Genomic DNA, 25,955 nt, shown 5'->3' with positions numbered 1-25,955 from the left:
TACAATTTTTTCTATCACTGTGGATAATGCATCTTCGAATGATGGGGCAATTGTTTATTTGCAGAAGAAATTTGATAATTGGGGAAACAATATTTTGGGTGGGAAATATGTTCATGTAAGGTGTATTGCACATATTATTAATCTCGTCGTGCAGGATGGTTTGAAAGGAAATAATGAGCATATAGCTATTTCGCGTGTTAGGGGAGCTGTTAGGTACATACGGAGTTCTCCAGCCAGGTACAAAAGATTTCAAGAGTGTGTTCAGCTTGAAAAAATAGAAACAAATAAGTTGTTGACTCTTGATGTGCCCACCAGATGGAACTCAACATACTTAATGTTAGAGTCGACAATATGACTTAAAAGAGCATTTGATGCGTATGATGAAGTCGATCTTGCTTTCCGAATTGATCTTTCAAAAAATCCATATGATGGGGTTCCAAATGAGCATGATTGGGAAAGATCCAAGCTTTTGCTGAAATTTTTGAAACATTTTTATAAACTCACTTTGCGTATTTCTGGTTCTTTGTATGTTACATCGAACATTATGTTTCATGAGATTAGTGAGGTTGACATGCTTCTTAAGCAATGGTTGGAGAGTGCTGACTTTGAACTAAGTTTGATGGCAAAAAGAATGAAAGAAAAGTATGATAAGTATTGGGGATCAACTGAGAAAATGAATATGATTTTATATTATGCTGTGATCCTTGATCCGCAACATAAGTTGGAGTTTGTTGAATTTTCTTTTGATAGAATGTATGGCAGTGTTGGGAAAAATGAGACCATGAAAGAACAAGTGAGACTTGGCCTTTACGAGTTGTTTGATGATTATAAACTAAGGCATTCCAATAAACTTCCAGACACTTCTAAAAGTTTATGCTCTTCATCAAATAGCTCCACCCTTGGCTCGCAAGATATGTCTAAGAAACGCTTGTGGGAGGCAGACGATGAGTCTGAAATGGCTATTAGATTGTCTTTGAAGCAAGAGTTCAAGATGTATAAGAGTGGAGGAAAAGGTGAAGTAGTAAAGTCTGAGTTGGAGAAATATTTGGTTGAAGATGTTGAGGAGGAAAAAAAGAACTTTAATATATTGCAATGGTGGAAAGATAATAGTCCCAGGTTTCCCATTCTTTCTCGAATGGCTCGAGATATATTGGCAGTTCCAATTTCCACCGTTGCTTCAGAAGCTGCATTTAGCACCGGAGGGCATGTACTTGATGCATTTAGGAGTTCTTTATCGCCCAAGATAGTTCAATCTCTCATTTGTGCTCAAGACTGGTTTCGATGTGATTCAAAACCAATTAATATGGAGGAAGATTTGTGTGATGTTGAAATGATTGACAAAGGTATTTTAATTTTATTTTATTTACTTTAGATATATCTCAACATTTCGATGTACTAACATTTTATTTTCTTTGTTTATTTTGCAGAGTTGACAAAATTGGGTGTTGATACATCTATTATTGATGTTTGATTGTCATAACTAATTCAACGGTAAAGGTGAAAAAAATGTAATCAATTCAAGGTTGGAAGTTTATGCATGTGAATCTTATTATATTTATATTATGGATTTTGTTTCCTGCATTGATGAAAAACATGAATTGTTGGTACATTTTAATTTTTTTTTATGATGTTTATTTTTTGTTAATAAATTTATATCTTATGCAGGTGATGAAACATTCCAGATGATATTTTGAAAGTCAGACAAGAAGTTGATTCTGATTTTTTTTTGTGAAGATCAAAGTTGGATTTCAATAGTTTATGCTCGATTTAAAGATTGGTTAATTATAATACTCATTCTAAGTTTTGAGATAAATATTTATTGTATAACTTTTGTACACATTCACGAGACAATATTATTTTGATAAGCCTATTTTCTCGTCATATATTATTTGGTAGACACAAAACGATAAAATTTTAATTTGTCAAAAAAAAAGAAAAAACCCGAACCCGACCCTTACCCGAACCCGAAATTATCGGGTACCCGAAAATTCGGGTAGTGGCTTGAATCGGATCGGGTTCGGGTAATTAAAATACTACCCGACAAAATCGGGTACCCGACCCGAACTACCCGAAACCCGAAAAACCCGACCCGTGCCCACCCCTACTTACTCATATTCTTTCGATTTAAAGCATCTGCTACTTTGTTGGCTTTGCCTGGATGGTAGCTTATTGTCAAGTCGTAATCCTTCATGAGTTCGATCCATCGTCTTTGTCTCATATTTAGTTCTTTTTGAGTGAACAAATACTTGAGACTTTGGTGATCGGTGAAAATCTCACACTTGGCTCCATAAAGATAGTGTCTCCAAATCTTTAGTGCGAACACCACTGCAGCTAATTCAAGGTCATGTGTTGGGTAATTCTGTTCATACGGCTTGAACTGTCTTGACGCGTATGCAATCACCCTTCCCTCTTGCATGAGTACACATCCTAAACCTTCTTTGGATGCATCACTATAGACTGTGTAGTCCTTACCTTCCATAGGTAATACTAGCACTGGTGTGGATGTAAGCTTCTTCTTCAAAATCTCGAAGCTTTGCTCACATTTTTCACTCCATTGAAACTTAGAGTTCTTCTGTATGAGCTTGGTGAGAGGTATGGCTATTGAAGAAAATCCTTCAACAAATTTTCGATAATAGCCTGCTAATCCCAAGAAGCTTCGAATTTCTGTCACATTCTTTGGTCTAGGCCAATCAGAGATTGCCTCTATTTTCTTAGGGTCACAGATACTCCTGCTGCTGATATTATGTGTCCCAAGAATGCGACGCTCTCTAGCCAGAATTCGCATTTCTTGAACTTGGCGTATAGTTCCTTTTCTCTCAGCTTCTGGAGGGTGAGACGAAGGTGTTCTTTGTGGTCTTCTTCACTTGACGAATATACTAGAATGTCGTCGATGAATACCACAACAAACTTGTCTAGAAATGGTTTAAACACTCTGTTCATGAGATCCATGAATACTGCCGGAGCGTTTGTTAATCCGAACGGCATCACTGTGAACTCATAGTGTCCGTACCTTGTTCTGAAAGCTGTCTTTGGGATATCGTCTGATTTGACCTTCAATTGATGGTAGCCTGACCTTAAGTCGAGCTTGGAAAAGACTGAAGCTCCTTTAAGTTGGTCAAACAAATCATCTATTCTTGGAAGCGGATACTTGTTTTTGATCGTGATCTTGTTCAGCTCTCTATAATCTATACACATCCTCATACTTCCGTCCTTCTTCTTTACAAATAGGACAAGAGCTCCCCACGGAGATGCGCTTGGTCGGATTTGCTTCTTGTCCAACAACTCTTGAAGTTGCTCTTTGAGTTCTTTCAACTCTGCTGGAGCCATTCGGTATGGTGCTTTTGAGATTGGGGTAGCATTGGGCGCTAAGTTAATCTCAAATTCCACTTCGCGATCGGGAAGTTCGCCCGGGAGTTCTTCAGGAAAGATATCCGGGAATTCTCGTACTACCGGAATCTCTTCTAGCGTAAGTGTGGTTTCTTTCTTTACCTCGCTTAACATAGCTAGGTAAACTTCTTCTCCACGCTTCATGGCTGTCCAAGTTTGAGAAGCAGAAAGGAGAGTCTTTCGTTCTTTGGTCTTGCCATGAAATAAAATTTTCTCTTGGTGTGGAGCTTGGATGGTTACCGTCTTTCCATGACAATCAACTAAGGCATGATTCTTGGCTAACCAATCCATTCCAAGAATTACGTCGAATTCCACCATGTTTAGTTGAATCAGGTTTGCCTTGAAATTCTGATATTCTATGAGAACACTAATATCCCGATATAGAGTGCGAGTTTCTAAAATTCGATTTGCAGGAGTGGCTACTCTGTATGGTTCTTCTAAGTTATCAGGCTTAGCTCCTAACTTCTTGGCAAATCTCTTAGACATAAATGAATGCGTAGCACCACAATCAAATAACGCATAAGCAGGTATATTATTGATCAGAATGGTACCGGCTACGACATCATTTGAGTTGTCCGCCTCTTCTTGAGTGATGGCATAGACTCGAGCATTTGGCTTGTTCTCCTTAGGCTTGTTTGGAGTTGTTTCTCCTGCTGGTCCATTCCTTGGATCTGGAAAAGGGCATTGAGCAATGCGGTGGCCCATCTTTCCACAACGAAAACAAGCTCCAGAATTCTTACGGCATTCACCCGTGTGAGTGAATCCACAATTTTGGCACTTGACTCCCTCTTTGCTTGATGGGGAAGAAGTGGTTCCTTTGGCTGGATCACTGGTGAATTGGTTGCTTGAAAACCTAGACCTTTTGAATTGTTGGCCCGATTGGTACTGGCCTTGCTGAGGACGTTTGAGTTTGTTTTCTCCTTCACGCCTCTTAATGTCGTTTTCATCCCTAATGGCGGCTCCCATCAATTCCTCAAAGCTATTGGGCTCGATAACGGCAAGGGCAGATTGAATACGGCTGTTCAATCCCTTCTTGAAGCGATGCATCTTCAAAGCTTCGTCTCCCATGATGGTTGGGAAGTAAGTTCCCAATGAGTGGAACTTGGATGAGTACTCCACCACTGTCATGTTTGGTTCTTGCATCAAGCTTTCGAATTCTGACAGCTTCTGCACTCGAACTGCTGTCGGAAAGTACTGCCTCAGAAACGCCTCTCGGAACCTTTGCCAAGTGATAGGTCCCGCCTCTAACATGGCTGGTGAGACTCCTTCCCACCATTTGGCAGCTTGATCGACAAGAAAAGGTGTAATCACCTCTACTCTGATCCTTTGGGGAACCTCAAGTAGTCGAAGATGATTTTCCACCTCTTTCATCCAATTTTGTTCGACCTCTGGATCGGTGCTTCCATCGAAGTTAGGGACTCTTGCTCTTCGGAGAGCCTCATAGTGCTGCTTAGTCCCATTCTGAGCTGGAGGTGGTGGCTGATTAGCATTAGGGTTCACCAACCCTTGTAACGTGGTTGCCACAATCGTGGCTATCGCCATTAAATTCACTTGGCTGAGGCCAACTGCTGGTGGCTGTTGTGGGGGTTGTTGTTGTGCCTCCTCATTGTTACGGTCGTCATTGCGATTGTTGCGGTTGCCATAGCGAGGATTGCGATTGTTTCTAACTGGTCTTCCGTCCATTTCCTACAGTTATGAAAGTTCTAAGATTGATGGCAGTATAGAGATTAAACAAAAGAAATACAATGTTTATGTAATTGCTCGAGAATTAAATATGAAACCAATTGATCGAAAGATATTTTATTGATTTCCCAAGAAATTGCAATTACAACGAAATATCGAAATTGTTAACAAGAAGGTAAATGGAACAAGTGTCACAAGACTACTAATGATGTTCTAATCTATCACTTCTCCCAAATCTAAATCCATATGGTCCTCTTCAACTTCCTCTTCTTCTTCTTCGGGATCCTCCTCGGGTTCATCTTCATGGTTGGCTATTAATGCTTCGAGATGTTCAATATGACCATGCAGAACTGCATTCTGGTCGCTAAGAACTTCAACAGTATCTTGCAACTCTTGAATCTGAGCATCAGTCTGTGCACTATACTGATTGTGCTGGTGCACAAGTTTGTGATTCTGATCCTTGAGTATTTGGATATTCTCGAGTAGTGTATCACGTAACTCGATGAATTCTACCACAGTCTCTTGGGATATTTCAAACTCCTCTTGAGTCTTCCTATTCCTCTCTTCTGCTTCATGCAGATAGTGAGCATATCTGTGAACATCACCCTCCAAGTGTTCTGCTCGACGCTCTAACTCGTCCTTGTCCAGTTTTAGGCAGTAGTTATGCCCCTTTAGTTTCTCTAGCTTCTTCTCTAAGTTCTTAACGTAGCTACTTTGGTCAGCCATATCCTACATCCAAAACATGAAGGTAAAGGTTCAGAATTGATATCAAGAATATGGATTAAGTTATAGACAAGTACTGGAATGAATAGAATCAGTAAGCCTATAACATTCAATAGCAGAAAATAGCTCAAAAATTTTCGGTCTCAGAGTGGTGTGAAAAATTTACTAAAAATCCTTGACATCAAGAACATGAATGATACCAAGTTTGGTGTAAAAATACTAAGCCATTTGGAAATGAAAATTCCTCAAGGTTTCGAAAAGTTGGAAAATTTTGCGGAAATGATGATATCTCTATCTAAACGGAGGATTTTGGGGTTCGTCGGTGGTGCTAGAACGATGAATAAAAATTCCTCGTAAAAATTTTGGGATTTTGGGTTCTCCTCGTCGAGAGCTTTCCAACGCCTACTTTTAATGGTAAAAATTCCTCCTGGATCAAAAGTTATGGCCGTTTGAAGTTTGCGCGAAAAACACCTCAACTTCTATGCCATTTTGCGAAGTCTACTGCATGCGCCTACTGGAATTCACTTGCTACTGCAATTCTGATGCTACTGCAAGCAGTCTGCTGCTTTTCCAGCATTGTCTGCTGCATTCTGAGTCTACTGACTCAGTCTTCTGCATTCAGATCTTGCTGGTTTCCTTCTACTGGTTCTGGTTTCAGACTACTGGTCTTATCCTACTGTTTTTCGTCTACTGGTTTTGGCCTACTGAATTTTTTTTTTTTTTTAACTCGTTTCAGTAGTCTATTACAGTAGCTTATTTTCAGTAGTCTATTTCAGTAACCTTCAGAACCTATTCTCAGAAGTCTATAAGAACTTATTATTTCTAGTTCCTCCTCCCAGATTATGAAACCCGGTTTGCTCTGATACCACTTCAATGTCACGCCCCGGGACGGGGGTTGGTTGACACCGACGTTGCTCTCAAATTGACATTCGAAAACAACAAGCCTCAGAAGTACAGAATCTCATAAACCAGTCTTTTATTCATAATACGAAATAAATCAATTGTCTGTTACAACTCGAATACTGATGTTTTACAGCGGAAATGTAAAACCAAATATTACAGTATCTTAACAGATGCAGCGGAATAAAATAAACATAAACTGAGAACAACAGTCTTCTTCACCAGCCCCAGAACTGGATCTGTTCCTCTTCTTCTGACATTTCTTCAGTACTCTTATCTGAGATGGGTTTGGTGGGTGAGTGATATGATTGTCACTCAGTAAGCAGGGGCGGGAATAACTCCCAGTTTTCGAAAATCATTTTAATACAGAACAGTATTTCAAGAATATACAGAAACTCTTACTTTCAGAACAGGAATCAGTATTCAGAAATCAGTAATCAGTAATCAGTATTCAGTAATCAGAAATCAGAAGTTTAACAAGTAAGCACTGAGCACATTCGTGAATTTCATGGCTAAACTGATATCAGTCCCCTATATGTTCTCTCGTCTAAGGGGTGAGGCCAGTAATCAGTAATCAGAATTCAGTAATGTTCAGAATATATATTCCTACCATTAGTTCACTAAGTTTCAGTGCTTCAAAATCAGAAATCGAGAATATACTTTGCTTTAAAACAGAAATCATCAAACGGGTTCTAAGATATTTATATATAAGCCCACTTACCGTAATTTGTAATAAGGTTTCGGTAGAAGTCTGGAATATGCTCGTTCTTGCCACTGGTTTCTACTGCTCGAAAATAAGCACCCTCCCTTAGCTCGAAATTCAAATGATAATCTCAGATTTGTGTAACCCCAATTCAGAGATTTGAGAGTGTTATTTATAGGCAAGATTCTGACTGTTAGTCTACCAAATAAATGGCCATAATCTGCCATTAACAGCCTTTATTTCGAGTTAAATGCTTCAGTTACAACTCAATAGCTGAATCAGTAACTGTCTGCTGGAATTCGCTCTTCTGCTGCTGGATTCGGCCTGCTGAATTTTGTCTGCTGGAAAATACCAGCTTCTGAAATATTAGCTTCTACTGGAATTTTTTTTAGCTTATGCTGAAATTTGCTAGCTGCTGGAATTTCAGGTTCTCACAATTACTGAAAAGTTAGTTATATCAACACTTTTTGTAGATAACAGAAGATTTTCATAAAATCCTCTTTGCTTGTAAGAACCATATACATATGATGTATTGGTTAAATATCTTTCCATGATAGTCCATGGAGTTTTTTTGCATTGGGCATCTTTTTCTTCTATAAGAATAATTAATTCTCGATGTTTTGTCTCTGTATATAGAGCTGAATCATTATCATCTTCTTTGATGATATTAGCACATGATGCTGAAGCTTGAGGATCTGTATTATTTCTCTGCTTTTGTTTCAAGAATTCTTGAAATTCATTGTATAATTCATTTTGCTCAGTATTACTGGCTGATGAACTTGATAAGTTCTTGGCTATGAGCCTCTGTTTTCCATGTTGGGCAATAATATTAGGGGGTTTTCCCCTTCCTCCTCGTCCTCTATAAGAGGGCTCACCTCTGCCTCGAGAGTACATATCTGTAAATGAAAACATTAAGATAAATATTCTCGAGTTAAGAAATGTGGTAAGTGATTATCTTCACCTTTTTTTATAAATGATTTTAAATTGAAAAAGAGCTAAATGAACCTGCCATCTCGCAAACATTTGCTTAGAGATATCATATTTAAAATCTTTATTAAACATAAATTTTGCAGATTTGCATTCAGTTTTTGTAATAAACTTTTGATTATATAAATCATCTTGAAATTTTAAAATACATCTCACGATAGCTAAAATTTCTTTTGCCACTGTAGAGTAATTTTTCTGGGCATTATTCCATTTACCAAAATAAAATCTGATAAGATATTTTTGTTTTGATTGAGGATCTATCTGTTTTCAGATTCCTCCAAAACCTATATCCGAAGCATCAGTTTCAACAATTTTATCCTATTGGGGATTAGCAAGCATAAGACAAGAGAAATTTTTAACCTTTTCCTTAATAATTTTAACAGCTTCTGTATGTTTATGAAACCAAGGTAAAGGATTTTTCTTCAGTCTATCATATAAGATAGCAGAATCATTAGTTAAAATTTTAATATAATGAGAAATATAATTTAAACCTCCTAAAAATCTTTGTAACTGAGTTTTATCAGTTATTATATCAGGAAATTTTGAACCAAATTCTATACTTCTTTGAATAGGAATTATTTTCTGTTTTCAATCATATGACCTAAAAATCGAATATTAGTTTGAAATAAAATCATTTTTGATTTTGATATAACAAGACCATTTTGAATAACAATATTTTTAAACATATCTAAATGCTTGAAATGTATTTCAATATCATTTTAAAATACTATAATATCATCGATATAAACAATTATAAAATTACTATATTAATAAAAAATATCATTCATAATTTGTTGAAATTCTGAAAGAGCATTTTTAAGTCCAAATGGCATAACAGTCCATTCATAATGTCTTATTGGAACATTAAAAGAAGTTTTATATCTATCAGATTCTTTTATTTGAATCTGCCAAAATCCTGATTTTAAATCAAATTTTGAGAATATAACTGCATGTACCAATCTATCTAATAAATCTTTTTTATTAAGAATAGGATGCCTAATCCATTTTAAAATCTTATTAAGAGGTTTATAGTTTATGACTAATCTAGGAACTCCTCTTTCCTGCTCAGAATGTTTATTAACATAAAAAGTAGTACAAAACCAAAGAGATTGAGAAGGTTTTATTAAATTTATCTAACAAAGAATGAATTTCATTTTTACATAATTCTAAATATTCCAAATTCATTTGACAAGGACGAGCCTTGGTAGGAATATTCTTCTCATCGAAATTTTCTTCATATGGAAGAGATATTATATGCTTCTTTCTATTCCAAAAAGCATTTGGTAGATCATTACATATTTCTAATGAAAATTTATTATAAATAATTTTAATCTTTTCCTGTAATTTAGGATTTTGTAATTTTTCATCAATTGTTAAAAATTTTATTTCTTCTTTTAAAGAATATATTTGAAAGGTTTTTCTTTCAATCTGTTCTTGTAATTCTTTTTAAAATTCTATGAACAAGTTTAGTTATAAACTGAAAAGAAATAGGATTACTTTGAAAAGTTCCTATAATACATATTTCATCAACATAGGTTAATGGATAAATTTGAAAAATGAAAGGTAAACCAAGTATAAGTTGGCTAGAAATATCTTTCGCTAATAAAAAACTGATTTGAATACAGTTTTTATCTTTAATTTGCAAATATAAGCTTTTGGTAATTTATTAATATGTATTTAAAATTATAATAATTAAATAACAAGATTATTATTATTATTATTATTATTATTATTATTATTATTATTATTATTATTATTATTACTATTATACTACACGATAGTTGTTAATTTTTGAAAATTAATTTAGGGATGTAATGTTGACAAATAATGTTGGATTGCGGTGCTAACAATCTTGATTTTAATGATAGAAAAACTTGTTATTATGTTTTTAACATATTTATTCAGTTGTGTAGTTGTAAGATGTCAAGTTGAGATATTTGACAAGCTGGAACTCGAATAAAGTCAAGCTAAAAATTTGGCGAGGTTAAGTGTCTCGATTATATCTCACAAACCAGTTATCCAAATGACTAGCGGTCAAAACGATTAAAAAAATCCAACTCAATTCTCTAGAAATAATATCTCAGATTGGACGAGTGAATTTGGACGCTATCGAGGCGAAATGATGGTTGAAATATGCGACCGGAAAACATCCTTGAGTCGGACTGCTCGATAAACCAGCACTGATATTTTGGCCATATTGCTCAGCTCGATTTGTGTAATGAAACAATGTATACATTGGAAAGATAAGACAATGATCTATAAATCATCTTCAAAGGTCAAAATCTGAATCGAAACTTGAGAAGCTGATAAAAATCGCGATGAAGTTGCTGGTTTGCAACACGAATACAGCTTCCGACACGTGACTAATGTCGGCATTTAGAGCATATCGCTCTCGAATGAACATAGAAATGAGTGATTCTTAATTATATAGAAATGTAAGAGAAAGGACTATAACTTTAATGTTTATCACTTTTCCCAGAATCAAAAAATCCAGAGTTGTAATAATCGGGCCAGACCGAACCGCATACATTCAACCATTTTGTTCATCCAACCGGTTAGATGTTCAACCGTTTTGCTATCCAACCGTTTCATATAACCGGTTTGCTCATCCAACCGTTTCATTCATTCAACCATTCAGTTTTTGGAGCCAGACCACATTGGCAACTTGACAGACCATTTTCCAACAGTCATATTCTCGTGTCTAACGTATATATAACTTATGATTCTCGTGTCTAACGTATATATAACTTATGGAGGCTATATATACAACATCTTAAAGATCAAATACGAGCTTTTGAATGATGTTCAACGCATGGACAACTTATGAGAAGAAATTAATGAAAATGAGAGCAAACCAAGAAAGGGAGTCTAAAAAGATATATTAACTTAGTGAGAGCTTTTCTTTTTATGTGTGAGAATACATTTGAGAGTATATAAACTGTAATGAATTAATTTTCTCACACATACAATCATTCACATATACAAGAGAGATGAGTTTCAAATTTCAGTTAAGTGATAGTCTTCATATAAAGACATTAAAAATTATGTTAGTAGTTTTGGCATAAAAGACGTTTAACATTATACAGATTCTGATGTTGTCGTCTACAATCGAGAGTGTGCTAAAAATTTCGATTATGCAAGAGATAAGTCTTATGTCAAAATGAATTCATACAAAAAGTTGTATAAATCAAAATCCTCTAGTGAAATTTTTCTGACAATGGAAAAAGGGAAATTGTAGAATGGTTTGACCTTCGAACTATTTATTATAAGCAAATTCATGCATCTTTCTTTCATTGCATTTGTTTGTTGTACCTGTTTTAGGATGGAATTTTTAGAGTAATTATTTTAAGTAAATGGTTTGAAAATCAAACTTTATTTTATTTCTCAGTATTCGATTTATTTTTTAAACATTTTAAGAACGAACTGTTCAAACTTTTTAAAAAAAATTTAAATGATTTTATTTACCTCCCTCCAAACTTTAATCATATTCTAACAAATAGTTAGATGAAATAGTAAGTTAAAATTTGGTTAACAAATTACGGAGTGCAAATAACACGATCCTTAGAATAAACTGTAAAAATAACCTGATTACGAGTAACTTTCTTGTAAAATGATCTCACAAATACATAATCCGTGAGACGATCGACCTGGTTCATATCTAAAATAAAAAATAATGTGTTTTTCATAGATCGGACATATAAGAGAGTCCTATAAAAAGTGGACACAAATCCAATCACGCAGGATACCATTTTTATAACTAATTAATATACCAAAAAAAGACGACGGAAATTTATGCCTTATACTTCGAGTTTTTTTTTTTTTTTTTTTTTTAAATGTATTTAAAGGTAATAAAAACTTTCACTTGGGATGTTCTCCAGACTTGAGAGGTTTTCCAAAGACCTCTGCAAATAAAACTTTTGTAACAAATTTAGGCAATCTTGGATTTGTAATCGGAGCGGATATACTACGGTTGTAATGCGGTGCTGCTGCCTTTAAACTGCCTCGATCCACCAGAGTCGCACCACCACTGAGACTATGACAGTGCCTTAGTTCACCCAACTTCCCTTCTCTCTGCACAAATTTATAAAATCCACCTGCTAGCTCATCATCATCCCACACTAATCCTGACGAACCTTGCCTTCTAAATGATCTCGCAGACCTCTTCAAACTAGCCATCTTAACTATAATATCTTGAATTGTAGGTTTCAATTTGAAATATATATTGCCGACAGGGTCCAAAATACACATGTTTCCAAGCTAAAGAACAACAATAAAGGTCAGAATATGGCATCAAAGCTTTTGACCTGCGCCAGAGTAGTAGGTGCAATATAAGAATATTGTTTTTGCATAACAAATGGTGGGGTCAAAATGGTAATAGTGGTCTCGTCTTGATTCTCATAAAGTATAAAATTTAATTCTTAGTTTTCTGCCAAATTAAAGATCACGGTTTGGTTGATGTTCCCTAAAAATAGAAGCGGAATATGGTCCCAAGTTTGACATCTAGGGAATATGGTCCCAAGTTTGAGGATGTCACACGACTTGTTATTTCTATGGTTTATGATTGAACTTCTCCGATCATTGTCAAATCAAGTCTGAAAATTCAAATAAAGGGGCAGTATAAGCTAATGACAAGTGCGGCCTTGTTGTATCCGACAGCAGTTCAATAAGGATAAAAGGCCAGTGTATCATTTCCTATGTCAATACTAAAGTAGAAGGCCAAGTACATAATCTTTGCCCACTATTACACATAAATTTGTTTCCGGTATGAGACTTACTTCCTAAATTGACATAAAACCAATCCAAGTCACAAATTCGCAAACTCAAAGAAAATAAAAGTCAGCAACTGATACATTGCGAGTGATAGATAAGCTAAAAATGGAAGAAAATAAAGACAACAAAATCGTCTCGAGACAAGATACTTAGTTAGCAAGCACCTGGCAAACATGACCTTGATGGGTTCGAGGCATCTTGAGGGAATCTGGGTAGCCCGATTTGACCCTTCTTTAAGAGAGAAAAATTTCCAACTGTTGTCTACATGTTGCATCTGTAGATCATTTTAATTTGGATTTTGAAGAGCTCTTCAGAGGCTTAACAACAGGTCGAGTTGGGGCACTTCTCACTGCCTTCTTCAAATCATATTTGACAGAGAGAAAAGCACAAACCAAGGCTAGTAACATTGTTGGGTACACAAATACGGCCTTCGCCGGATCCGTGCTTGCCTGCTTTCCAAGAATCCCTTCCTTAACAAGACCCCACACAACAAGAAGTGTTCCGAACATGCTCATCCTTCCTGGTTTTATAACACCAATCAGCGAACCAGCCACACTGAAGTAACTTCCAGCAAGAACCTGGTCAAGGAATTAGAACAATCCTTTACGACAAGGTAATTGTTATGGGGAAAAAGAGAAGTAAAATTTTCATCCACAGAAATGGTTACTTTTTAGCAGTGTTCTAAAAAGCAAGCCGCCAAGGCGGTTATCTTTTTTACCTAAACATCAATTTCTTCATGTTTGTCTCCCTATTTCCCCAATAACTCCTCTATGTCGGATTCAAACTCAAAATCAATGACATATTCTTCTTTTTTATACGATACAAATTGATTGAAAAATATGTAAAAAAATTTTTTTTTAAAAAAATAAAAAAATTCTATATATTACATTAAACGGCTTCTAAAATCAGGGCGGTGGGAGACCGCCTGCACATAGACGTTGCCTTTTAGAACACTGCCTTATAGTAATCAATATACTAGCAAAAAAAGAAACAGTTTCCATTCACATAATAAGAATTGAATATTTCAAATCCCAAGACCCCAAAGGAAGAATACATTTAGAGACTACACAGCGACGAATGGGTTGCTTCCATAAATTTACAATAGTAAGAACGTTGGTAAATTGTGAAGAAAAATGTCTATGCATCTTATCTATAATTGGTAAATTGTGAAGAATAATGTCTACGCATCTTATCTATAGTGTATAATGACTGCTAATAACCATAAAGTGTAGTATAGATTCTGAAAAAGTCCTTTTTGTTCCCATGGAAGCATGCTCAATTTGATATTCAATAGATAAAGAACCTCCAATCACATAAAGCTCTGAAAGAGATGTGGGCAAAGAGAAGCCAAAGTCAAACCTCCAATCTCTGTAGATCAGTCACGGCAGAGGCCTCCTTTATGCCGGTCAAGTTGTAGAAGTCTAGAAGATCGTTCCAGCTTGGCACAGTCATGTTACTGATGAGACCATTTACAACAGCTCCCGGATAAAGAAGGCCCTTTACCACTAGAAGTGGAAAGACTTCGCTAGACACCAACTGTGAAGATGTGACATGAAGAGGCGTTGTACACATGCCAGATCTACATTGAACCCTGAAAGTGTGCAGGAGATGAGAAGACGAAACCAGTTACATAAAGGGAAGGAAGAAAGATAGTTACTGGTGATTAAATTACACAAATAATGTTTCTAACTGCATATTCACAGAGATCGAGCCAGGGCAACAATAACAATACTTTATTTATCAAAAAATTATGATGAAATAGCTTCATGCTGCCATAACTCATGGATTAATTACAGCTGAAAAAAAAGCTTTCTACCTGTGTAGACAATTTGCAATTAGGGCTACGAAAATTAAACCAAAGCATATCCTTGGCACAAACAACTCACTTGAATTCGATCATATGTCTAATATTTGCTATACTTAACCCAAACCATCATAGTATACTGGACTAGAAACGACCAAAAATAGAAACTCTTGGATTCCGATAAAATACAACAGATCCACAAATCATCTAACGATACATCTTCTTCCACCATCAAAAGCAGTACCAATCAAACTAAAATTCCGAAAATTTTGAATATTCAGCCAAAAAAGGACGAGCCTTTGGAATAAATTGGAACAAAAAATCCATTATTCCAAAGGATAACTACGAATTTGGGTGAAAATGAAATGGAGAAGAATGTATCCTGACCTGAAAAGCGGGACCTGAAGAATGATGAGGAAGAAAAAAATGCGCGACGCGTATGTAGATAGGTGATTCCATCTTCCTTGGGTTGATGGAGGTGATGCTGGCATTGAAGTTGAAGCATTCGCCATTGCCGAACTGTGAGAGAGGTCCACGCAAAATGACAGAGATTGTGCGCTTTTACTCCTCAAAATAATAATCGCACCAACGCCTTTTGTTTTTTTTTTTTTACGAGATTTCTTGTCATCATGATATCGTTTCAAGTTAAAAATAGTATAATAAGATAAATAGTCTAATAAGATAAATAAAAGAATATTAATATAATATTTGATTTATAATTAATAATTTGTTTGATTTGATTAATTAAATTTGATAAATTATTATTTATCTTTTAAATAATTAAATATTAATAATATTATTTATTAAAATAATATCATAATTTAAATTCAATGATATAATTGATGTAAATTAAATAATTAATGATTTGATTGATGTAAGATAAATAATTAGTAGATTGATAAATAATATGACTGAATAAACATGTTGTATGATAAAATAAATTTTCAACGAATTTAATTATATATGACTTTAAATTGTGCCTAAATATCAAACCCGATATATTATCTTAAAATTTGTACTACAAGTCATGAGTCGTTTTTTTGTTTTTTTCTATGCATGTATAATAGGTGAAATGTATTTTTTATGATGATGTTTTCATATATATTGCTTGAAAAAGGTCATATTTTTTAAAAGATTATAATTATTTCGTTAGTTTCAATTTCTAACAAAAGGCAACAAGGTATTTTTTTTTAAAAAAATCAAAAACAAAAATTAATTTCAAAAATAATTTTGTTGGTGATGTTTTGAAAGATTATTGTAAAACGTCACCGACAATATGTTGTTAGTGGCAGTGTCAGCTACTACTGTAAGTGGAAGCTGCCTCAGAACGATTCCCACAATTACTGCTTTAGTTTCAGCTCGATTCTCGCGTTGAATATGCGGTATTCATGACATGAATATGCCTGATTCATGCTTTCAAAATCTATAAATCTCTTCTTAGTTTGTTTCGTTTTATTTAAAATCTTGCCTCGTATTTATTTATTTCTCACACTTCTTCAATCCAAAATTATTCTGTCAAAATTTTTAAAATTTGGCTATATCCGAAATTCTTCTTCCAAGTGGCTATTATCGATATGCTTTTATATTTTTGTGGCCATGTTATTGTCGGGAATGGATCAGTCGAATATATTATTCATTATATTAGACCAATATGAGTATTACGATGTATTACTTTGTTGGATTTTGTTCAAATTACGTATAAAATGTTAGAAATCGATTTAATGCAGTTTACTATTAAGTTGTCAACAAAATATTCATTCATGGAGAAATCATCTTGATATGAAGTTCAAGTCAATCTCGTTGATGACGACACTTTAGAGTTTATAATGCAATATCCCAATATGCATATGTTGCATTTATATGTGGAATCAAATCCAATTTATCATCATGTTGGTTTTGATGAACCTGAATCATACGTTCCACACATCTCCGATTAAGTAAAATGTTCCGAATAAATCCAACGAGTAACTAATAATCCTCTTATAGAAAAAAAAAATTCAATATAACCAACCCAATACTTCATCATATGGTGGCTTTCAGGAGACAAAATTATATGTTGCACATGTCACTGAAGGTCTAAGCAATATATATTTGGAGCATAAAAGTGTATTGTGAGATCAATATATCATCGGCCTTCTGAACCAAATACTACTGTATGTTGGGCGGATAAAACACTAAGTTGGGACCTAAATGTGGTAGATCAAGTTGGAATCCAGAAAGACATAATTGTGTGGCAAACAATGATGGCATAAATACAAGAGCTTGTTTTCTGGATATAGCTACTAATGATGATGTTTCTAGGAGTGATACTGAACCGGAGATGTCACATATTCCAAAGAAGAATAGGAATTGAATGTCAACGAAAATGTGAATACACATGCTAATCCTGATGAGGAGACATCATCTAGTCAACCACCTCGTGAAACGTTGCAGAGGCAAGTTGTACCATTTCTTTCTAGCGCTTATAAAATGCCATTAATTTTCAATAAATTTTTCGGGGAAGAGCCTCCTAATTTTGTTGGTGTACTTTCTAGAATCCGAACAAGCTACTATAATCCAGAGAGAGGAGAATTACGCGTAAATATGCTTTTTAAGGATAAGAATGATCTGATTCTATATGCAAACATGTGTGAGTATCGTGTCGTGGATAGCACACCCATTTTGTGGAAATTAAGGTGCAAATATGATTTTTCTACAGTCATATGTCGATGGGGGTACTCGAACTTCTTTCAAGTCGAAAACAAGTTATTAGAAAATAATAAAATATGGATAGGCCTCAAGCATGTATATCTACCAATGTTGGTATAGACCATCACAACTTGAACAATGATATGATGACACAAACGATATTGGGAGTTGTATGATGTGATCATTCGCACGAGTTTAATTATATCATAGTGATAAATATGTATATAAAATCTCGTATACGAAAGCATGACTAAATTTGAAACACGCACTGGAAATCGCTTATGGCAAAGGGAGAACTCCATGTAACTACTTTCAAAATATATGTTGCCATGTCCAAATATAATTAGGGAAAATTGTGGAGTTGAAGAATCTCAGATCAAACACCGATGCGATAAAGACATTGAACTATGTTTTCTAGGCATTCAAATCGTGCATAGATGGGTTTCGGCACTGTCAAAAAGTTATTAATGTCAATGGTACACATTTATACACAAAATACAAGCAAAAATTTTGATCGATGTCACTCTGGATGCGAACAATCGGGTTCTACTTCTAACATTCGCCATTGTGGATGAAGAAACATTTGATTCCTAGAAATGATTCATGGAGAATCATGGTTGACATGTTGTTTGTAGTTCAAATGGTATGTGCCTAATGTCTGATATGCATAAGAGAATTGTGGGAGCAGTTGAGGATTTATCTTATTTTCAATCTCTTCACGGTGTGTATCGTTTTTATTTGAGACACGTATGCTCAAATTTTAATTGCAAATTCAAATATGTGCATTTGAAAGATTTATGTTAGAAGACAGATACACAACATCAAATTTTTAAGTTTGAAACAACAATGGAGGCAATCTAGAGCAAAAACATTTTGGCGTACAAATATTTGGCTAGAATTGCAAAGAGAAATGGAGTATGGCCCATAACGGTTGTTGGCGTCGTGGGGTATGACGACTAATATGTCGGAGTGTTTAAACACTGTGTTAAAGGGAGCTCATAGACTTCCTATATCTGCGATAGAACACTTTACCCTTCTGAGGTGCATACAGTACTTCATTAAACGTACGATAAAAAGCAATCATATGATTCAGGAAAATTAGTTATGGTCATATTCTACATGTCGTAAGTATGAGGACTGAGCGAGAAAATCTAGCGAATATTAGGGGTGATCACATTTTTTTATTAACCACCCGAACCGAATTGCACCGCACCGTTTTTCATAATATTTTATAAAAATCGTGATTAAAAATATTAATCATAAACGCACCGCATACGCGGTTTAGTTATTTTTTTTGCCAAGAACCGCACCAAACCGCACCGCCTAAACTGCTTGCCATAAATTTGGCCTAGAATTATAATAATTTGTGAACAACATATTCAAATAAAGAAGTCATCATTCATTATATCCTAACCGTCTTTAAAATTATTATTCTTACAAATAAAACTTATCTTTTTCTTAATTATTATTCATATTAATCTTTTATTAAAGTATTTATTTTTTTTTGCTATAATATTTTGTTTGTAGTCTGAAAGTAAAAAAATGATAAAATAGTGTAGATGTCATTTTTGTTGTAAATGCGTTGTGTTGTTAAATTATTAACTTAGTTTTGAGTCTTGATTATTGTTTAATCTATTTTGATCTTTATATGCTTTGAACTATATTCTATATTTGAAAACAATATATTGTTGTTGTTTTCAAACAAATTAGAATATATGTTCTAATATTTTTCATTAAAAAAACAGTAAAACCGACCGCAACCGCTGGAAACTGCTCGAAACCGCAAGGATGATTTTTTACGTAAAACCGCGATTAATTTTTCAAAATACTAACCAACCGCATATGTCGAGTCGTTTGAAATTTTTTAAAAAAACCGCAAAACCGCACCGTGATCACCTCTAGCGAACATCGTGTTGCCAAAAATGATGTACGGATGCAAACTGCTTCGGTTGCGACTAGAGGAAGACCAAATTGTGTCATACATATGCAATCGGTGAAATTATCAACCAGTGATTGTTCATGTGGTAAATGGACGATTTTTGGTTTCCCATGCTATTTGCACCATTATATGGCACTCGTTAGATCCCACAACACTTGTGCAATTGTGATACAACATGTTTGAGTACTTAGCAACGTATGATGGAAGATCTTTTTTGGCTTCTCATGCTATTTGCACCGCTACATGGCACTCGTTAGATCCCACAACACTTGTGCAGTTGTGATACATGATGTTTGAGTACCTAGCAACGTATGATGGAAAATTTCAACCTCTTGTAAATAAACGACACTGGGATCCACTCACGTTTGAGTTGAACCACAACCCGTTTAAACTTGAAAGAAGAAGAGCTGGTAGAGGCAGAATAATCCGATTGATAAATGAGATGGATAGACCGATAATTGAGGAAGGAGAGTGAAACTTTCTATTTTGATGAATGAGTGCACAAAAATGGCAGCTGCCAAATATGGACGTTAAAAATTTTGATCTTCGAAATTTTCAATTTTCATTATATGAATAAGATTTGTATTCTTAGAACATCATCACTGTCAGATCGTTGATGGGGACTATAATGAGTTTATGATTACTTATTTAGTAAATTTCGAATTTACTAATTAAATAATAGTACTAGTACCAATGATTACTAATATGTATAGAATTCTCAAAAAATATTATAAAGAGATATAGAATTAATTAACTTAAATTAAATAATGAATATTTAATTTAATTAATGTTAAATGCACATATTATTTGTACATTTGTTAATTAACAGGAACATTATTTTGCAGAAACGAAAGCAGAACACACAGACGATACCCCTCAGAGATTCTACGCTACACGGAGTGTGATAACACAATAGTACCATTCACTAGGGGTGATGCACTATGGATTGTGAAGATCCATTCAGTGTACTAAACTTTCTGAGCAGCTTTACACTCCCATAGATATCAATATTACAAAGTCATGTGGATTGAGTCATCGAGATATCAAGCACTTACATGGTACATTATCTACTGTCCATAAAATGCAACCAATCATTTGAATATGGGGTCAGAAGATAAAATAAGAAATACATCAAAGATGATTTCCCACATCATATAGAATACATAATACCGATAAAATTGTGTGAAGAACATGTTTCATGCACAAAATAACAAGTGATTATCCAGCGGACGACTGGCTCGCAAAACACGGTCATGAAGATGAGTCGACTTTACCCTTTCTTGGGAATGGCTGCGAGTCTAGTATACATCCTGGCCATGGATTGGAATCCTCTGATGTCTCCAGAGCGCAGGAGATTGCCTACACAAAATCGAAAAGATTAGGCTTCAGTTCACTCAAAATTATAAACCAAGTGAGGATGTATAATCGCCTCATAACTGTAAAAATCACATCAATGCAAGAAGATATAAAAGACATGAATTATAGGGATGGATCTTTCGTTTTAAGAAAAAGAAACACTGGTCGTCTGCACTGTAATATTGATTTCATTATCATGACACCAAAATTTTTGGAAATGTGAACTGCGTTATTTCCTAATCCGATTTATTTCTTGATATATGTCTCATTGTCATATTGTTCACGGGGAAAATCCGAGAAACAGCGCCATTTCTGAATAATTTCCCAACTACTGAAGAGTTCTGAACCTAGTTTCAATATCTCCATTTCAATCAGATTTTAGATGGGCCAGGAGAAGTATAAAGATAGTTTCTCATAGAGGAATGAACCATTTGTCGCCGACCATTATTAGCCTGGAGGTGAAGCAATTACTATTAGAACTCAAAATCATAAATTCAAGTCGCACAAAATACATGTGCCTGTGCAAAGAAAAAGCAATGTGTTATAATTTACCCGAGTTCAGTGTTAGCTAGTCACAGAACACCGCATTACTGTACAAGAAAAAATATCTTTTCTGCAAACAATCACATCCATTTTTTTTTTCTAGTTTCACAGACAAAAACGAGTGTTTCAAGTATATTGCGATGAGGCTATATTAATACCTGAATCACAGTTTAGTGGGCTATCAGGTTCTGGATGAGCCATCAGGGCAATTATAGCCCTACAAACAGACTGCAGTGTCCAAGCCGGACTCCATGCGTTCTTCAAAATATCGAGGCAAATCTCACCCGTCTGCATATAAAAACAGATTGCATGTATTTCATGTTACGTTAACATATCAGCCTTGTCATATCAAAAGCAGATTTACGATAACAGCTTTATATATATATATATATATATATATAAGTACTTGAGTAAGATAAGCTACTAAATAAAATCAAAAGTTGAGTGAACTTGAATGGAGAAGCTTTTCTGAAATCGATTTACAAGAAAAATGATATTCGCTGAAAGTATATAATTTCAAAACATTTAAAAAACCCAAAATGAAGAAGCCACAAACTGACTTTTAGAATTTCTACTTCAGCTTCTCTTAAAACTATTTTAAAAAGTTAGGATTTGTCAGGTTTTATTTCCTAGGAACTATGTTTCATCCCCACAAAAAAACGCCATCATAATTTTCTATTTTTTTCCTTTTACATATTTTTTCTCCCTGCTTAAGATCTCCAAGATAATCGTTAAACTTCATCACTTCCAAAACCTGTATATTATATTCTAACCCAAAAAACATTTTACCAGACAATTTTTTACATGATCTGACATCAGCAGAACCAAACATATATTTCTTTCCCCAAAACTCTTCCATATTAACTCACAAAACAAAACCAAACCAAACACGTCCTCGCATATTTTAACCTTTGATCTCTTGGCTTATCATTAGAACAAGCACACTCCAGAAAAAAGAACTTAAAAGACATAAATCAACACCTTGAAGTGTACATTCGGATGAAATATTTTGGTCAAGAACCGCACTTGCGGAGGCTGCAAGGGATACTGCTCTGGGACAGAAAAAGCGAGCTGGAAAACTCCCCCTTCATACGGTGTCTCGGATGGCCCCTACACAAAATCACGGAAGGAATGCAGCCACACAAAAGAATGATTCATATTTTCCCAAACATCACAATAATACGATAATGATGCATAGAAAAGACTACCAACCTTTATGAGAGCTGTCCACCTAAATATATTTGTTTCGTCACAAACGAGTTGAATGTCAGGATCGGCTACTTTCTCTCTCTGAACTTCTTTGTACTCCTTAAAAAGCCTAGCCCTTGATGCCTACGAAGCCAAGAAAATCATTTCATATACAGAAGCAAACAACAAATCACTTATTAATCAAATAAAATATGCAGCCACTACTGTCATATCATTGCCGTTAAAACATTACACTATAATCTCATGAAACTTATAAATCATTATCCAATTTCAAAAGTCCAAATCTTACATTCCAAATACAATGCTTCAAGATTTGATAGGTGACAAATAAAGGAGCATGATCTATTAACATGATACAGAGAATCAAATTAAAATGAGATATGACATCCCATAAAAGTCCTAATCTTACATTCCAAATACAGTACAATGACTCAAGATTTTATTGATGGCAAAGAAAGGACCATGATCACTTTACATTATATAAAGAATCGAAATGAAATTAGATATAACATACTATAACAACCAGATGTCAGGTGTCAACTGTAGACATTCTTGAAGAAAAAAGGTTATCTCAAAACGGCGATAAATTGGAAATGTGCGATGCGGATGTTAAAACATTTTAAGAAAATTTTTGTGCACCCCATCGTTCCCTCAAAATGTAGTCATTTTTTTTTTGAGCTGTCTAGAATCAACCTCCACTCGTGCCATCTATCAGGGGTATAAAAAAGCATATAATGCTAACATGGTTCAAATGGTATCCAGTTCCAGGAGAAGGAAGTGGTATTTTGCAGTTGGACTAAATGTCAGCAATTTATTTAACATGAACATGGCATCTTAAATAAATGAGGAACCATGTTTTACATCAGAACAATTAAACAATTTCCGGGAAGCCGCCGATGCCTACAATTAAAAAATTTCGGAAAATATGATTAAAAAAAACAAAGAAAATCACAAATACGCTGAATCGCCCATCAACTAATTTCATATTCCACAACTATGAAGCACAATCATAAAGCTTAACCACACATAACAAAGACCCATATGATCGTTTTACAATTTCTTAAAAAAACATAAAAATCTCATTTCAGGTATGACAGCAGACGATCAATCGTGAAAAATGAAAGAAAAAGAAACCAAGAAAAACAGAAGTTGGGAAAACAAAAACTTTCAGGAAAAATACACTAACCTGCATCTTCTACACCAATCAAAATCCACCTAAACACGGCTGAGAACTGAATCAGTTAACAACGAGTTACCTTGATTATAATAAAGAAACATTCAATCAATTTACCGTAACCCCACCGCTAAAATGCCAAAGCAAAAGGTAAAGGGAGTGATAAAAACGAGAAATACGAAGTGGACAAAACGTGAGCAGGACCTAAAAAAGATGACAAATTATGAGGGATCATAGAAATAGAAACTCACCTGAAATTCAATCAATTTACGCGCAGCGATGGAATTTTTCAACGATTTTCGTTAAATATAGCAATTGCCCCGTAGCTCAATGATACCTGCAAATCTTGTCCGTTGATATGTAAGCCTCACCTATGAAAATTAGAATTTCCCCCTAGAGCTTTCTATCATTACAATTTGGTCCATTTCGTTTAGTATTTCACATTTTAGGCCAAAAAAATGAAATAGAACCTCGGTTTATGACCATCATAAGGCCTAGTAAAATAAATATATTTTTATTTATATTTAAAATAACGTAAAAGTTTTTTTTATCTTTGAAATAGAAACAATAACACAAAATAATATCAGAAAGATCTACAATAATTTCCGACCATCGAGATCATGCAAATTAGGACAATCGATGTACCGATCGTCATGTGCAACCAAATTTTCAGATATTTATCTTTTCACGATCTGCAATTTTGATGTTGAAACACTTTTTCAAATTTTAAAAATGAGATCAACACTAGATTTTGAAAAACTAAAATATTGATTAGACTTGCTTTAGCTGATACTCCTGGCTCCGGTGATATGTTTATTTAATAATAATTATAATTTTATCAATATATTAAAATATTTAGATATATAATTTATTTATTGCATGAAAAATATAACTATAATATTAAAATATAGATGTAAAAAAGTAATATCATATTATTATATATTTATAAATATTTTAAATTATGTCATATAATATAAAGAGCGTGATACTTATTATTATAATATAACATTTAAATGAATATATATTTTTTAAAAACTATTAATTAATTAAGTTTTGGAACAAAATGTCTATTAAATTGAATTTAATAAAAGTAATTGGATCTACAAGCAATTTAGGTTAAATGTAAAGTGGATTTTTTTTTTACTTGGATAATATACTAATTAAACATCAACAATAATTCATATATCAATTTGTAATTTATCAATAATTTTTATGTACTAAAATGAGCTTTACTCTTTAATTAACATAATTTCAATTTCATATATCAAAACGTGTGATTTCTATTCTAGACAGAGTAGGTCTTTGTGAGACGGTCTCACGAATCATTATCTGTTAGACGGGTCAACCCTACTGATATTCACAAAAAAAATAATACTCTTAGCATAAAAAATAATAATGTTTCATGGATGACCAAAAAAAAAATCTGTCTCACAAAATACGATATGTGAGATCGTCTCACACAAATTTTTTTGTCTTCTAGAAAACCTTTTCTTTTCTTTTTTTTGGAGAAGTGGCCAATATTAATTTTATATATCTATACTATTATATTAAGTGTGAGAGCCTTAGAATAACTACTTTTAAGGACACCAAAATACTTAATTCCATAATTATCCTTCTTACTCTACTAAAAACCTTTTCAAATCACTCCATATTTTAAATATAAAAATCAAAACAAAACTTCCTTTTTAAATCGAACAACTTTTCTAAATCGAAAATAATTTCGTGTTAATTATTTAATATTATATACTCAAATTAAAAATAATAATAACACATGCAAATGCTTGATATACATAATGAAATACTAGTAAAAGATGCACATGCAACTTTTACTAATATATTGCATGTGCATCTTTTACTAGTATTTCATTATGTATATCAAGCATTTAAACCCAATAATGATCTCGCAAGCTAGTCTTTTCAAATAATGGGATAATGGCTATAAAGTTCCAAAAATAAAAAATAAACATACAAGATCATATTAATATGAAATATAAAAGAAATTATGCAGTTATTATTTATTTTTTGAACTTCTAATTTTCCGACAGTGAATCACATGATGACACTTTCTATCTATCAAATGAATAAATTC

At 34.0% G+C, this 25,955-nt stretch overlaps 4 protein-coding genes across 5 annotated transcripts; 1 reads left to right on the top strand and 3 right to left on the bottom strand.

Moving 5' to 3' along the window:
* Positions 1-200: 200 nt before the first annotated feature.
* LOC140808164 (zinc finger BED domain-containing protein RICESLEEPER 2-like) lies at positions 201-1,507 on the top strand. Its single transcript, XM_073165212.1, has 2 exons — positions 201-1,343; positions 1,428-1,507. The coding sequence occupies exons 1-2, from the start codon at positions 545-547 to the stop codon at positions 1,469-1,471; spliced, it is 843 nt and encodes a 280-aa protein (XP_073021313.1). The 5' UTR covers positions 201-544; the 3' UTR covers positions 1,472-1,507.
* Positions 1,508-2,136: 629 nt separating this feature from the next.
* Positions 2,137-5,070, bottom strand: LOC140806609 (uncharacterized). The gene is made up of 3 exons (XM_073163167.1): positions 3,939-5,070; positions 2,324-2,613; positions 2,137-2,154 (listed from the first exon to the last, which is right to left on the bottom strand). The coding sequence occupies exons 1-3, from the start codon at positions 5,068-5,070 to the stop codon at positions 2,137-2,139; spliced, it is 1,440 nt and encodes a 479-aa protein (XP_073019268.1).
* A 7,977-nt stretch (positions 5,071-13,047) lies between these two features.
* Positions 13,048-15,518, bottom strand: LOC140808061 (uncharacterized). The gene is made up of 3 exons (XM_073165071.1): positions 15,345-15,518; positions 14,513-14,744; positions 13,048-13,731 (listed from the first exon to the last, which is right to left on the bottom strand). The coding sequence occupies exons 1-3, from the start codon at positions 15,467-15,469 to the stop codon at positions 13,435-13,437; spliced, it is 654 nt and encodes a 217-aa protein (XP_073021172.1). The 5' UTR covers positions 15,470-15,518; the 3' UTR covers positions 13,048-13,434.
* Positions 15,519-20,519: 5,001 nt separating this feature from the next.
* LOC140807668 (protein PEROXIN-4-like) lies at positions 20,520-24,246 on the bottom strand. 2 transcript variants are annotated; one of them, XM_073164618.1, is made up of 6 exons: positions 24,118-24,246; positions 23,879-23,948; positions 22,696-22,815; positions 22,465-22,593; positions 21,642-21,771; positions 20,520-20,943 (listed from the first exon to the last, which is right to left on the bottom strand). In XM_073164618.1, exons 2-6 carry the CDS (start codon positions 23,882-23,884, stop codon positions 20,855-20,857), a joined length of 474 nt encoding a protein of 157 aa, XP_073020719.1. In that variant the 5' UTR covers positions 23,885-23,948; positions 24,118-24,246; the 3' UTR covers positions 20,520-20,854. The 2 variants fall into 2 exon arrangements, with proteins under 2 accessions (XP_073020719.1, XP_073020720.1); XM_073164619.1 differs by having other exon boundaries at positions 23,879-23,924; positions 24,118-24,207.
* Positions 24,247-25,955: the final 1,709 nt, after the last annotated feature.

The sequence above is a fragment of the Primulina eburnea genome, chromosome 12, assembly GCF_022965805.1.
Source record: "Primulina eburnea isolate SZY01 chromosome 12, ASM2296580v1, whole genome shotgun sequence".
NCBI classification, from domain to species: domain Eukaryota; kingdom Viridiplantae; phylum Streptophyta; class Magnoliopsida; order Lamiales; family Gesneriaceae; genus Primulina; species Primulina eburnea.
Note: the sequence above shows the minus strand (reverse complement) of the source record. Positions and strands in the feature narration are given on the sequence as shown.